At 43.0% G+C, this 14,453-nt stretch overlaps 1 protein-coding gene across 3 annotated transcripts in view; it reads left to right on the plus strand.

Annotated features, from left to right (window-relative positions):
* Positions 1-14,453, plus strand: part of ADAMTS9 (ADAM metallopeptidase with thrombospondin type 1 motif, 9) — a 163,607-nt gene that overhangs the window by 1,382 nt on the left and 147,772 nt on the right. For 2 of the 3 annotated variants that reach the window (XM_010851525.1, XM_010851526.1), the window contains exon 3: positions 5,111-5,273. In XM_010851525.1, coding sequence (XP_010849827.1) covers positions 5,111-5,273 — 163 coding nt within the window. Of the gene's footprint in view, positions 1-5,110; positions 5,274-10,443; positions 11,587-14,453 lie in introns of those variants that run through there. The other variant, XM_010851527.1, reaches the window with a different exon arrangement.

The following is a 14,453-nucleotide window of genomic DNA, read 5'->3' on the forward strand; positions in this document are numbered from 1 at the left end:
CTACTCCGGCGAGTGTGCTGACACTTGAAAGAAGCTCATCCCCGACACCGCCCCCTCCACTAAGTCCCGGGAGGGGGAGTTCTGGATGTTTCGGAGCTTTCTAGGGTCCAAATTCAGCTCCACTGTTGAACTGCGTGTTGCCCCACACCAGTAGGTGGCTGGGGTGTTGGTTTCCAAACTCGAAGAGACTTGTCCTTGCCTTCTGCAAACTCGGCCGCCCAGGAGTGGAGCAGCTGAGCACTGGGAGAACCCGACTCCTTATTGGTGCATCTTGAGTCAGGGGTGTGGGCTGAGAATCCCCAGCGTCGGGTACGGGGAGTTCCTTCTGTGTGTCTTGGGAGGGCGGTGCGTAATCTAGAGTCCCCACGTTCTCTCAGGGTCTTTTTTCACGCGCCAGGAACCCTGAGGCTGAACTGGATTGACAGGGAACAGGTCCGGTCTCAGGAACGGAAGGGTGGGCCCAGGGTTTAGGGGGCGGGGAAGAGGGCGGGGCCTGTCCTAGATGCTTTGCTTCAGCAAGGAACTAGGAGTGGGGGTGCGTCGCAGTCCGACTCTGCACCCTGCTGGCGGGGTGGCCCCAAGAAGCAGAAATATTGGGGAGAGCTTGGAGAGATTTCAGTTCTCTTGAGATTTCCACTACCCATGGGGTGCCAGAGAATTCGAAAAGGGAGCCTGAAGTGCACATTTCTCTAGAGAGGGAGGGTGAGAAGGCGCGGAAGTCACCTCCATGCGTTGCAAAATACGCACTTAGCAGGGGACCCAAGCTGGTACCCCTACCCGGTGTTTATTTACTCACCGCCCCCTTCTCTTTCCCCCTCCCCCCGCCCCACTTGCCCTCTTGTCTGCCCTACACGACCTCTGCCCTCTCCCTTTTGTGAGATTTGAGGGTCCGCTGTAAGGTTTTGGCCCAAGTGAGAGCGGTTCTAGGACTTCCCCAAGCGACGTGCGTTTCTGCCACGCGCTCTGACGCAGAAACTATCGTGGGTCAGGATCTCGCAGCGCACAGGGGCTGTGTGCCCTGCTCCCCAGTGATGCAATTACTTTTCTCCAGAGCACCCATACTCCCCGCCGTTACCTTTTCTAAGTGGAAGCTTGACTACTTACCCAGGGATCTTGGCTGCCCTCTTCGCGCGCTGTTGTTCGTGGCTCGCGAGTCCCAAATGTTGATGTTGCATCTATCTCCACTGCTCAACCGAGGGGTCGGGTGGGAAGGGAGGCAAGCTTGTAGACTGAGAGGAGGGAGGTTTAGGCTGCTGGGATGCGAGGATGAAGATGAACCCCCTTTAGCCCCAGCAAAGCTCCCAGAGTCGCGGTGCGTCGTTGAGATTGTTTGGGGGTGGGCGGAGACGGCAATTTGGCGAAATGGGAGGGGGTGCTGCATGAGTCATCGCTGCCCCGGGACGCCTGGAATCCTTCTGTTCTTGGAACGGTTGTTTGATCTGGGTGGGTATAAGTCAGGTGCTGGAACCCAGAACATCAGAGTGTGCCCAGATCCCAAGGCTGTAACCCACAGTTCCAGAACCTTACTGATGGTTCTGCGTGTGTAAGTCAAGTTTGTAAACAGCCTTTACTCCTCCTCCCTCCCCGCCTCCACACCCTGCTGAGTGGCCCCAGCAGTGGTATAAACGTTTTGCTGCGCAGGACCTTAATTTCTGCTGGCAATTTTAGGTGGTAACTCGCACTTGTAACTGCAGAGTAGTAACTCTCTTAGGGAACTGAGGGCCAGGACTTAAGAAAGACGAACTCCCTAGACCTTGAGGAGTCCATTTGTATTGCGCCTAATTTGCAGTCTGGCTCTTTTTTTGGAGGGGAGGGAGGTGCAGAAGATCTGGCATGTTATCTGAAAAATAGTGCGAGGTAGCCCTTTATAGCTGGAATGAATCTAGCTCCAAAGCCCTTGCCCCTTTGCCTTCCTTTTGGAATTTATCTTTCTTGGAAAGATGTCCCCGTACCCGTTTGGTACTTGTAGTATCTTGGCCCTCCACCTGGCCCTCTCAGGAAATCTTCCTGGAAATTGTTCATTCTTTAGACTGGGCCATGCCAGCCTTCCTCCCTTCCCTCACCCCACTGGTCAGTGATTAGTTTCCCTGAAATCCTTCTTAGATGTGTTTCTCACCTGTTCTAAGCACCCCTACTCTACCTCTAAACCTCTTTGCTTCTCTCTTTCTCTCATTAGGGCTGATGTCTAAGAAATACTTCTGTCTGGCTTCTTCTCCTGGTCTTTTCTCTTTAATCCCTGCCACACACTGCTTGTAGATTACTGATGACAAGGTGCAAAATCACGTCGCTATCCTGTTCAGTTACTGCACAGGCCTCCCCACTGCCTAGTGAGTGACTATAAACCCTTCCGTCTGGCACTTAAGGCCATTGCCACTGCACCTCCTCACCCCTTTGTACATCCAGAGTCTAGTCTCATCTGTCAAGCTTTGCTTCACAATCCTACATTTCAGGCAAACTGTTTTTGCACATTTCATTTCCCTCCCATCTCATAACCTTTGGGCCCTTGGATTTACTAGGTGAGTGACCTCAACCAGCTTCACATGCTCAAATCACACCCTTCTTTCAAAGTGTAACTAATGTATCTTGTTCCCCAGGAAACCTCTTCCTAGTCCTTCAGACTGCTGCCATCTCTCTCCACTCTCACAGACATATACCTCTCTCCCTGCTTGATGTTTAGTGTGCTCTCCCTTGTATTATGGCTCTTGCAACACATGTTCTATCCCCTTTCCCTGGAAGGAGGGTCGGCATCAATTCATTTCTCTCCCGCAGTGCCTTTTATATATTGTAGTAAGTACTTACAGCCTGTATTTGAATAAATGGTCACCTTAGCCAAGAAAGGGTTACTCTTCATTCAAACAACTGTGTTGTGAATCAGCCACAAATTAATTTGACCTCATTTATATTCCTTTTACTGAACTCTTATTATGTGTCTTGTACTGTAATAAGTGCTTTATGTGTGCATTATTTCATCTAAATCCTTACAACAGCCCAATCCTTGAAAGAACCCATTTTGCAGTTGAGGGCACTGAATCTTTGAGAGGTGGGGACTTGTTTATGGTTTCACAGGTAGCAAGTGACAGAGCTGGAGTTCCCATCCAGTCCTTCTGACCATACTCTTAACCATGGGCCAGAGACTGAATCTGTGTTCCTAAAGAGAATTTCAAAGTTGTTGTTGTTGTTTTTTAAAGGCACTAGACTAGAATCAGGGTACCTGAGTTCCAGATTTAGCAGGAGAACTATTCAGCTGCTTCTGTATCACTGAAAGGGACAAGTCAATTCCTGCCTCTGGACCTCAGTTTCCCCTTTTAATAATCAAAGATGCCAGACCTTCACCAGATGGGCTCTAAGATTCTTTCTCAGTATTTGTGGCCCATCTCTAGTAGCTTTTACATGTTGTAGTCGGTTTCTTGCTCTGTGCTCAGAGAGCACCAGAGTTGTGTTTTGAAAATAGGGAGAGGTGCCTGGGTAAAAGCAAACTTGTTAAATCACTTCTTCTCTGGAAGCCAGTTACTCTCTTATAAGATACTTGTCTTATTCTGACACTATCTTGTCTCTAAGTCTTATCTTTAAGTCAGGGATGAACCACATGGAGACTTGTTTTAAAAAAATTAAAATACTAGATCTTACCATTAGAAATACCAAATCTGCATACATAGGGTGATTTCTCAAATTTAAATTTATTTTTAAACTTCCCAGGACATTTTGACACTTAGCTGGGTTTGGGAACCCCAGTGCTTAGCCAAGTACTTTAAAACTTTGTCATGCCTAAGAATTCTAAAATGTCAGTTCTTGGGCCCTACCTACCCCCCCAGATATTTCAATTCAGTAGATTAGAATTTGGGTGGAATGTGATACTTCAGTGCTGATACTGCCATTGATGTTCAAGGACAGTCATTTCCTGGATCCAGGGGAAAGTCAAAGGCCCTTGCCTTTTCCCCAACACTGAGGGAAAAGGAACCACAGAGAAGGTGAGAAAAGCTTGATTTTTTTCCTTAAAACACTGCCCAGTGGCATGGCATAGGGAACTTTTTATTGCTCTTGTAATGTTTCCTTTGGGTGGTTCAACTTTGCAGCTTCATTTATAATTTGCAAACCTTGTGGGTATATGGGAAGGGGAGGAGAAAGAGTTACCGTGAAACTCTTAGTGATTGGCAAACACAAACTATATCCTGGTGGTTAGAGGCTGGGCCACTCTGCAACACCACAAAGCCACTTCTGTTCCAAGCCCTGACAAGGTATCCCTTTGCTAAGCACTTTACACACATTTTGGGCTTCCCTTGTGGCTCAGCTAGTAAAGAACCTGCCTGCAATGCAGTAGACCTGGGTTCAATCCCTGGGTTGGGAAGATCCCCTGGAGAAGGGAAAGGGAAAGGCCACTATTCTGGCCTAGAGAATTCCAAAGAGTCAGACAGAACTGAGCGACTTCCACTTCACTTATACACATTATCTCGTTTAATCCGCACAATGACAGTAAATAATTTTATCTCTCATTGATAAACAAGGAAGATGAAACTCAGAGTAGTTAAGGAGCTTACCCAAGGTAGGCGAGCGAGTGGTGGAACTGAGATTGGAACCTTGGGCAGCCTGCCTGGAAAGTCTTATCCTGGGTCACTCCCTGTGGTCAGGGAAAGGGTTGACAAGAGGCTCCTCTGCCATTGTCCCTGGCAGCACCACCTTGAGTGCCTTCTGGTCAACATGTGCTTCCTGATTTTGAAGTCAGGATAAGGCTTTCTTGAGTAGGCTTTTCTCTTTGAAACTGATACTTGTCCCTGTTTCCAGGCTGTCTTAACACACAGAAACCCTCTTTCAGCAGCCTGGAGGAGTGAATATAAATCAGCTTAAGCACCAAGGAAATATTTCTTAGAGGCTGATTTGGATAGCAGGTTCTGTAGAGTCCAATCAAAGGTCAAGGTACTGATATGGCAGAGAGTGAAAAAAGAAAAATAAAAAAAACTACTCCAAGTATATCAGTAAGATTTTCAGCTTAAGGAGCCCTCATGGGAAAGGAGTTGGGTAAGATGGCACCACTTACTTGGCATTGTTCCACTGTCCTTTTCCTCCCAGTGGCTAAGTTATATTAAGTCAACCTCTCATCTCTCTTTATTTGCAGCTGGGCACATTTCGGTCCCATGATGGAGATTATTTTATTGAACCACTACTGTCCATTGATGAACAAGAAGATGAAGAGGCCCAAAACAAACCCCACATTATCTATAGGCACAGCACCCCCCACAGAGAGCCGGCGACAGGACGGCATGCATGTGACACCTCAGGTATTTGTGTCTTGCTTAAGCGGAGGTCCTACCTGTGTGAGCTGGGTTACTTGCCAGGCCTCAAAGAGGTAGCTATTTCACAGGCTACAGAGCTCTACCATTTACATTGTCTTTGTTATTCAGTCTTCAAGCCAGGTAGGTATATTCCCATTGTACAGATGTGGAAACTAAAAAGAAGTTTAGTAACTTGTCCAGTGTCGCACAGTTAATAAGTGACAAATCCAGGAGATGAACTCATACAGCAGTGACGTCAAGCCCACTCTGGGCAGAGCCACCTCTTGTTGAAGTTGCTGATTTTTAGGATTAAGCTTTAGTGATGTCTTGAGGCTATTGTTATTGTATTCATTAGGACTTTTTTTTTTTTTTTTAACAGTGTACAAGTATGAAAAAGTCTTACAAATGGAAGGCACAAAAATTTCTATATGTTTACTGGAACTTTTTTTCAATCAACTTCAATGTAACTAATGTTCTGTGACTTCAGGAAATACAGGAACGGAGCTGTGGTTTGTGCTCTCAGGTGTCAGTTGAGTGCATATATACCTGCCATAGATTTTCTTCCATCCTGGTCAGATTCTTGGAGGCTTGGTGCTGACATGCTTGGCCGTTGTCCGTTATATTTCCCCTGGGCACGCTGGAAAGCTTATGCTTGTGTATGCTTCTCAGTGAAGCACCCTTTCACTATCTCTGATGCCTACTTATTTCTCTCTGATGGTCCTGTTTCCTTAGAAACCATCTGTCTGTTTGGTCCTGTGTTTTAGGATGTTTGTTAAAATAACCATCTTTTTTATTGTTTCTAAAATGGTATCCCTCCCCCCATTCTTTATTTTTTAAAGTCTCTTCCTCAAATTAAGTGATTTCTCAGGGTGTTTCTGGTTTCTCCAAAAAGACCAAAATTCAAGACCAAGAAGGTCTTCCTGAAATGATCGCTTGTTTCATCTTGTATCTATATCAGGTTGTTCCACTGTGGCAGAGTGTGATGTCCTCTTCTCTCCCAGAATTATTAGTTCTAAAGTGAAACCTTTAATGTAGGATGACACTGGCTTGTAACGTGGTACAGCCGAGTCGTAGGGTGTGTCATCCGGCTTTATCCCATTCAGTCCTGTGTTCTTAACCACCAGGGCTAATTGGAACATAACTGAAATGTTCTGTCTAGACTCTCTACAGAGCCAAGGGGTAGAGATGGGAGTCTGGAATCAGAAACAGATGTCAGGGTGCCAAGACTGCCAGCCAGCTGCAAGTTGAATGGCAATTCATATCTTTGTGGCCCTGCTAATAAGAATATAGACCTTAACTTCTGACTTTCTAAATCTGAACTAGGAAGTGCCTATTTTATGCATATGTGTAAAGAAAGGAAATATATCTCTTCCATTTCTATCTTATATAATGTACATTCAAAAGATAAATAACATTTTCATTGATCAATTTGTTGAACATTAGCACTTTGTGACACTCTTCTCCCTAAAGTAAAAGCAAACCACCATTTTTTTAAAACTGCCTCTTATTATTTATTATGGTCCTATTTTTTGCTGGCATTGGGCAAAGCACTTTACCTACACGACTTCACTTAATCATTACCACAGCAACCCTACGAGTCAGACACCAGTCTCCCCTCCATTGTGTCTGGTAAAGGAGCTGAGGCTTTCAGAGTTGGAACAGCTTGCCTGAGATCTCACAGCTAGTCCGTGATGACAACCCATGATTTCCTGTCTTATCTTGCAGCCTTTGCTGTGTACAGTTGTGATGTGTATGAGTGTGTACATTCAGGTGTGTATTTGTGTGAAAGAGAGAGAGAGAGAGAAGTCTCTTTTAATACTGTCATTCCAAAAATCCTCTGGGTTCATTTTCTTAAATTAATTACCAAAATAAATAGACATTTCGTTTTCTGGAACAGAGGACAAGTCATTGTCAAGTTCAGTTAAAAACACAAAAGAGAGGGAATCTGCAAAAGTAAGGAAAGAAGACAGCAAAAAATGCTTTTGTTGTCTTTACCATTTTTTTGAAAAAAAAAAAAAAAATGTTTTTTCAAAACCACTTGTGTTCTAATTATCTGTACTGGGGCCTCTGAGCCATCTTCCAAATCAGCAGTGCCAACTTTTAGTTTTCTGTCTGGTTTTTTGCTTGCTGGTGACCAATCTGGCAGACCCTTCCCTCACCCTGTGTGATGATTCAGCAGGCCGGCAGTTTTGATTGGCTCTTCCAGAGGTTGCTGTTGGACTGTGCCGCTCTGGTTTTTCTCTCCCAGCTGCTTCTGTACCCCTTCTTTGAGTTCATATACAGGAAGCTCAGAGCAGTTGCAGAGAACTTTGGAACATGGCACGTTTCACCAGCAGCCATTAGCAGCATGGACAAGCAGATCAGAAACCTCCAAAATCCAGGGAGCTTTGGCACAGGGAGTAAAAGTAGGTGGGGGTGGGAGAAGTCCCTCTGACCAGGGATTATCTGGCCAATGCAAATATCAGTTCATTCAGGTTCAGAGATTTTCCCCCTAAAAGCAGTGGTTGGTAATCAGAAAGTGAAGTCGCTCAGTTGTGTCCAACTCTTTGCGACCCCATGGACTGTAGCCTACCAAGCTCCTCTGTCCATGGGATTTTCCAGGCAATAGCACTGGAGTGGATTGCCATTTCCTTCTCCATGGTAATCAGAGGTAAATTTTAAAAGTGCCCTGGGAGCCTCATGCAGATTCTTTAAACAAACTCCTCTTGCAGGGAAGTGAGATGGAGCAAGAATCAGTGGGGTTTAAAAAGCATTCCAAGTGACTTAGAAGTTCAGTTTTATATGAGAGTTCCCAGTAAAATGAGATTTCAGGCAGTAAGCACTGTCCATAGCTGGCACTGTCTTTGCATCTCCATCACTGCTTTTCATCTTCACTTCTCATAAAGTGATAGATGATTCGAGCTAGAAGAAACTAGCTCTAGGTCAACGTGCTAGCTCTACCCAGATGAGCAAACTGTAGGGTTGAGATGTTAAGTTACTTGTTTACGGGAGTGATACTTAAATATTCAACAAGAAACCTTCAGAATTTAAATTGGCCCAAGGCTGGAAGCAGGCACCTGGAAGCCCTCTGCTGAGCTAGGTGTAACCCTTCAGTTGCTGGATGATGAGAGTCTTCCTTGGGGCAGGGCACTGTGGCTGTGACACTGCTTCCTACAGACAGAATAGAAGTCTTGCTCATTTCTGATTGTTAATGTATGTTGAATTTTCAAACAGGATTCTGAGATAAGCTCTGTTAAAAAGACATGTAGAAGGAGTCTTATGGAGTAAAAATGTTATGGAATTAGAAAGGAGTCTACAACATAATTTATTCATTAATGTGTGCATTTATTCATTCAACCATGAGCTATTTATTGAGTAACTTCTCTATGCCATGAGGATTAAACCATCTTTTTACAGTTAGGTATGTGACCTGAAGCACATTTAGTACACAAAGTAAGAGTAACATGAGTAACATGTCCCTTCCAAGAGGGTAGGTAGGACTAAATAAGTATGAAATAAAGAAAACTCCAGGGACAGATGGTAGACAATCACTGAATGGGAGATTTTTTTTTAATGATCATAAAAATAGAAATTAAGACACCATAGCTAGGTATGGTGACTCAAAATATTTGGTATTTAGACTCAAAATACCAAAACTCAAAGTTAATCATATCCCTGTGGTTAAGCTTAGAGCTTCTTGATCACCTGATCATAAAAAGCCAATAAGAGACTTGCCCCATGGTGCCCCTGCCAGTGAGTGGCAGGGCTAAGAGCCCTTTCTTTGTGTTTATCTCTACCTAATGCAGCATTTTGAAATTTTATTTCTTGCTACTTTCTCTTAGCTCAGTTTCTGTGTCTCTGTTTTCCCATCATTGGTTGTGTCTACCTATGTGCCCATTGGCCACTTGAGTGTCTATGCATTGGTTTGTGGTTTCCATCCTGTTTGTAGGTTCCTCAGGATTCAGGCTGGGGTGTGGGGTAGCTTCTCTTTCTTATGGCAGGCCCTTGTGACTGGTCTCCCTTGCCCACTGGATCCTCAGTAGAGGTCTTTGAGGTGACTGCCTGACCGCCCTAAACGCCAGGGGGGCCGAGTGGTAGACTCATGGGAGCTGTTTGGGAGAGTTTGTTGCTTTTTAAAAGCCCCCACCTGCTGATCCTTTGCATTGCATTTCCAGATGACACCCCAAGTTCTGTTTTGCAGACACCTGCTATTTGCCTCTGGATTTTATGCAAGACGATTTAGTTGTTTTTGTCAATAAAAGAGATGCATTTCCCAATAGGTGAATGAGAGGAAGGCAGGAGAAAAGACCAACAGACCAACAGAAAGTTGTTCTGTTTGCCTGGACCTAAAAAACAGTGACTCTCTGTAACTAAAATGCCTCTCTCACCCTTCCATCTCAGCAAGGCTCGCTCTTTTGCTCTCCCTTAAGGCATTTAAGAGTTGTACACTCACTAACCCATCAGTGCCACTTCTAGTTGGACATTTGTGTAAACAGGTTTATATACTGAGTCTGGTGTTGTTTATTATAGCAAGTGACTGGAAACGACCTAAGTGTCTTTGGTTGAAGGATAGATCAATAACTGATGAAGTCTACATTTGATGGATTCTTATGCAGCCATTAAAAATGATGGCATAGATTTAGGTTAACAAACCCAGAAATAGATATATTAAGTGCACACACAAGTGATGAAGTAATATGAGGGTATGATCTCATTTTTAAAAATAATGACAGAGTGTGTGGGAGAGCATGCATGTATAAAGAAAAAGATCTGAAGCAGTAGTCACAAAAATATTAAAAGGGACTATTTCTTGTTGGTAGGAACATAGGCAATCTTTACGTTTTTAGCTTATATTCTTATATTTTTGTCATGATTCTATAATAGGTTCATAATCAAAAAATGCAGTTGAAAATAAAAGGAGGAGTGGCATATAATATTTTGTAATCCCAAGACACTTGTCACCAGGGACAAATAGCCAAGTCAAGACCCCATGTTTCTGTCTTTGGGATGAGATAATCCCAGCTTCCCTGGTGGCTTAGAGGTTAAAGCATCCGCCTGGAATGTGGGAGACCCAGGTTCAATCCCAGGGTCGGGAAGATCCCCTGGAGAAGGAAAATGGCAACCCACTCCAGTACTCTTGCCTGGAGAATCCCATGGAGGGAGGAGCCTGGTAGGCTACAGTCCATGGGGTCGCAAAGAGTCGGACCCGACTGAGCGACTTCACTTTCACTTTCTTTCACTCTCAGTACCCAGACAGATAAAATTCCTGCCTTGTGGCTACTTCTTTGGAACATCAGGGCTGGTCAAAGCTGAGACTCCATTCCCACATAGCTAAACTGCCTTATGCCTGCTGTACTAACTGTGGGATTATAATGGGATTACCATGGCTTAGTCTTAGTTCAGTGCTGGGAGCTCTGCCTGTCACCCCATTAAAGTGTACTGTCACTTCTTGGTTGGGCTCCCAAGGATGCAATTGTAAAGCCTGGAAAATACAGGACGCCTATGAATTTGCTGTGCTACACACTTTCCATATCTTGTCATATGTCATTCATTCATAAATACTGTGGGTAGTTATTATTAGCCTGTTTTACGGTTGAGTAAATAACATCTCAGTGAGGTTGAGCCTCTTGTCCAAAGTCACACAGCTGGTATAGGAAATTGGCTTGACACTTGAATTCAGATCTGATTCCAGTTTGCTCTGCTGTGAGCCGAACTTCATTAAAAACACAAATGGAAGCTGCCATCTAAAAAAAAATCCCTTTTCACTCAAGTTTTCAGAACATCCTCTCTGACTTCTATATAATCTCATCTTTAAATAATACTAACAGTGGCTAATGTTTATTGAGTGCTTATTGCATGGCAGACACTGTTACAAGTGTTTTCCATGGATTAGATTTAATTTTTACCTCAATTTCCACTTTTGCAGATAGGAAAACGGAGACATAGAAAAAGTCCTTAAGGGTTACAGCGCTCCTAAACATACCATTTTCCACAGCCCTTTTGTCCTAGTCTGGCTAAAGTAGTTTTTTGGCCTGTCCCTTTGTTGATTGAATTGCATTTGTGTATGAATTATTTTTGCTGGAACTTTTTTTTTTTTGCTGGAACGATTTTTTTTAAAATGCATTCCTAGAATCTAATTTGTTATGGAGGAAGATTGCCTGCTGCCTGGAATTCCCACTGAGGTTCTGATGACTCACAAAGCCTGTGTCTCTAGCTTGCTTCTGTTGGAGTATATACTTGTTACACATTAACCTCGTGTATCCCATTAATAATTTAGCATAGATTAGCTGATTAGATTAGCTGCCCTTAGAGTTGGGCCCAAATGGAGTGAGAGACAGAGGTAAGGAACAAACCTCAGAAGGGGTCTTCAAGTAAACAATTCTGGGACAGCTTGAGGGTTCCAGGCAGTGACAGAAGCTTTGGTTGACCTCCTACTTCTGGCTGGCCCTAAGCCTGTCTGGTGTTGTGTGTGTGTGTGTGTGTGTTTAGTATTTTTAAAGTTTTTATTGAATTTGTTGCAATATTGCTTCTGTTTTATGTTTTGGTTTTTTGGCTGAGAGGCATGTGGGATCCTAGCTTCAACAGGGATCAATCCTGCCACTGCTGTATTGGAAGGTAAAGTCTTAACCACTGGACCACCAGGGAAGTCCCCTCAGGTTGTTGGTTAATTAGTGATTTGTATGAGGCCAGCCTGCCACCACTTTCCCACAGCCTTTTTCTTTCCTTAGATCGTTTCCCCTCAGCCTTTTAGCCTAAGAACAGGCCACAGTGAAGGGACCATGTGCTGGTCAATGTGAAAGTGCATTGTGGGTTTTTTCATTTAGTCCTATAACAGCTTCTCGGGAGTAAGATGTGCCAGTTATTCCCTTTTTACAAATGAAAAAACTGAACTCAAGAGACGTGAATGAACTTGTGTAAATAGGGAACTTGTGTAAATAGGAAACAGCTGACCCTTAAACCCAAGGTCTATTGGCATCTTTAAAGATGGATTTTTTCAGTTGGGGTTTATTGTTTTGGCTTAATTTCTTTTCATTTACCACTTTTTGTTCCTCATCCATCTTTATATGCCTTTCCCCCCTTTATTAAATTCTTTGATGGACCTTATTATGTCTACTAAATAGTCAATAGCAGCAATGACTTCTAAAATCCTCTGTGAACTACTAGAAAAGTACTGTTTTAAATAATTGAATTCTTGAGCTTGTTTTCTCAGCTTTATATTCTTTGAACATTTATATTAAAATATTGCTTTTATTTTGTTTTAACATTAATAGTGCAGCATGCCAGTAAAATTGGCAAAGGGTAGTAAAACAGAAACTTCTAATACAGGACCTGTTCTCATCTAATTTTTAAAAAATTTTCATCATGTTTTTTAAAAAGCATTTTATTATGAACATCTTCAAGAAAAGTACAGGCGGAAGTAAAACGAACCACCAGTATGTACCATCTACATTTAATGATGAGAAAGTGTTTTCCCCATATTTGCTTCTTATTTTTCCTTTTTGTTAAAGTAAACCTAAGTATGATGTCATTTTCTAAATACTCTATGTTTCTGAAAAATGAAGATACGTTTTCTAACATACCTGTGATAGTGTTTGTCATGGTGAACAGAATCAATAGTAATGACTGCGTATCATCTAAAGAGTATCTATGTTGGCATTTTCCTGATAGTCTCCCAAATGCCTTTTTACAGTCCATTTGTTTTAGATGATGCTCTAAACAAGGTCCACACACTGCAGTTGGTTGTTAGGTCTCTGAAGGAACTTGTCACTTTGTTGTCACTGCCATTATTGTGAACAGTCACTGTTTTCTTTCTAGTTTTAGTTTTGCTCCCTATGACCCTTTTTATCTTTTCCATTTCTTTCACTCTTTGACTCTTCTTTATTACCCTAAGATCAGGGTGCATCTGCAACAGTTTGAAAGAGCAGAGTCAGCCCCTAAACCTAGAACACAGCAAGAAGAAAGCCACCAGGGATGAGCCACTTATCAGAGTAATTTCCTTGAGCACAAAAGGTGGTGTGTTAGGTTGTTTTTCTGACCCTTTGTCTGGAGCCTCCTGAAAACCTCCTCCCCCCCTTTTTTTAAAGTGACCAATAGAAAGATCCTTAGGTTACAGTATTTTTTGAGACTACCTTATCTACCATTCAAGAGTTTCACTCGCTTGTGTTCTGAAACCCAGAAGAGCCAGTTTGCGGTTGGGAAAGTGAAATGACAGGTTAGGTTTGGATGTGAAGTAAGGTCTCTGTGATGTATGACACACTTTCCTGTCCCCTCCCACAAGCCCTTTTGACAAACTTCTGGATTCAGAGATAGCCCGAGGGTGGACCATTTCACCTTTGGTCCCAAATCAGGACCTTTCCCTGTCACCTGTCATCAGATCTCAGTTATTTTCCTTTCTGCAAAAGCACATTCACTCTCAAGGAAAAGGGTCAGACAGATACTTGCTAGTTTGTTCATCTTCCCAGGAAACCCCTGAAACAGTTAAGATGCATGTCCTTTAAAGAAAGAATGGAAGAAATGACAGAAACCTGGGACAGAGGGCAGCCATCAGATGTACAGGCTGATAGTGGCAGGAGGTACTTAGGGTAAATTTGAGGGCTTTCAGACCTTCACCTGAGCAGGCTGTCTTTTCAGAGTAAGACATCAGAGAAACTCATGGTTCTCTTCTTACAAGGGTTTACTTCTTCTAAACCCATTCATTTAATAAAGTGCTATTTACTCATACAGTTGAGGTTTAAATTTTTCATTTCTTGCATCTTTATTGAGATATAATTGGAGGTTTAAATTCTTGAACTTTGTATCTGCCAAAGTTAGGTTCTTTGTAATGATTAGATTATTATAGAATCCTTGTCATAGTTATTTTTGGGTAGCTAGAGTCTGCTTGTGTCTGGACCAGACTCTGCCTGGAAATGCTGTACAATCCCAAATCATTAGTAAGTACAAAGCATTCTGCATGTCACAGAAAGGAGCAGGAGGAAATTCAAAATACAGTGGTTGTGTACTTGTGAGCAGTGGACTTTGAGAAGGAGTAAAAATAAATGAGTGGCAAATATTGGCAGAATTCTTCCTTTTTTATCAATTCCCCATCTCTCACATAACATTAGAGTTAGGGTAGGGTGTTAAGAATGTACTTGGCCTGTGATGTGTGAGAAAAGTTTAAATTAATGGGATAGACCTCAGAATTTTCCTGCTAAGATTTTAATTTTTTAC

Source organism: Bison bison, unplaced genomic scaffold (assembly GCF_000754665.1).
Source record: "Bison bison bison isolate TAMUID 2011002044 unplaced genomic scaffold, Bison_UMD1.0 scf7180017864304, whole genome shotgun sequence".
NCBI classification, from domain to species: Eukaryota; Metazoa; Chordata; class Mammalia; order Artiodactyla; family Bovidae; genus Bison; species Bison bison.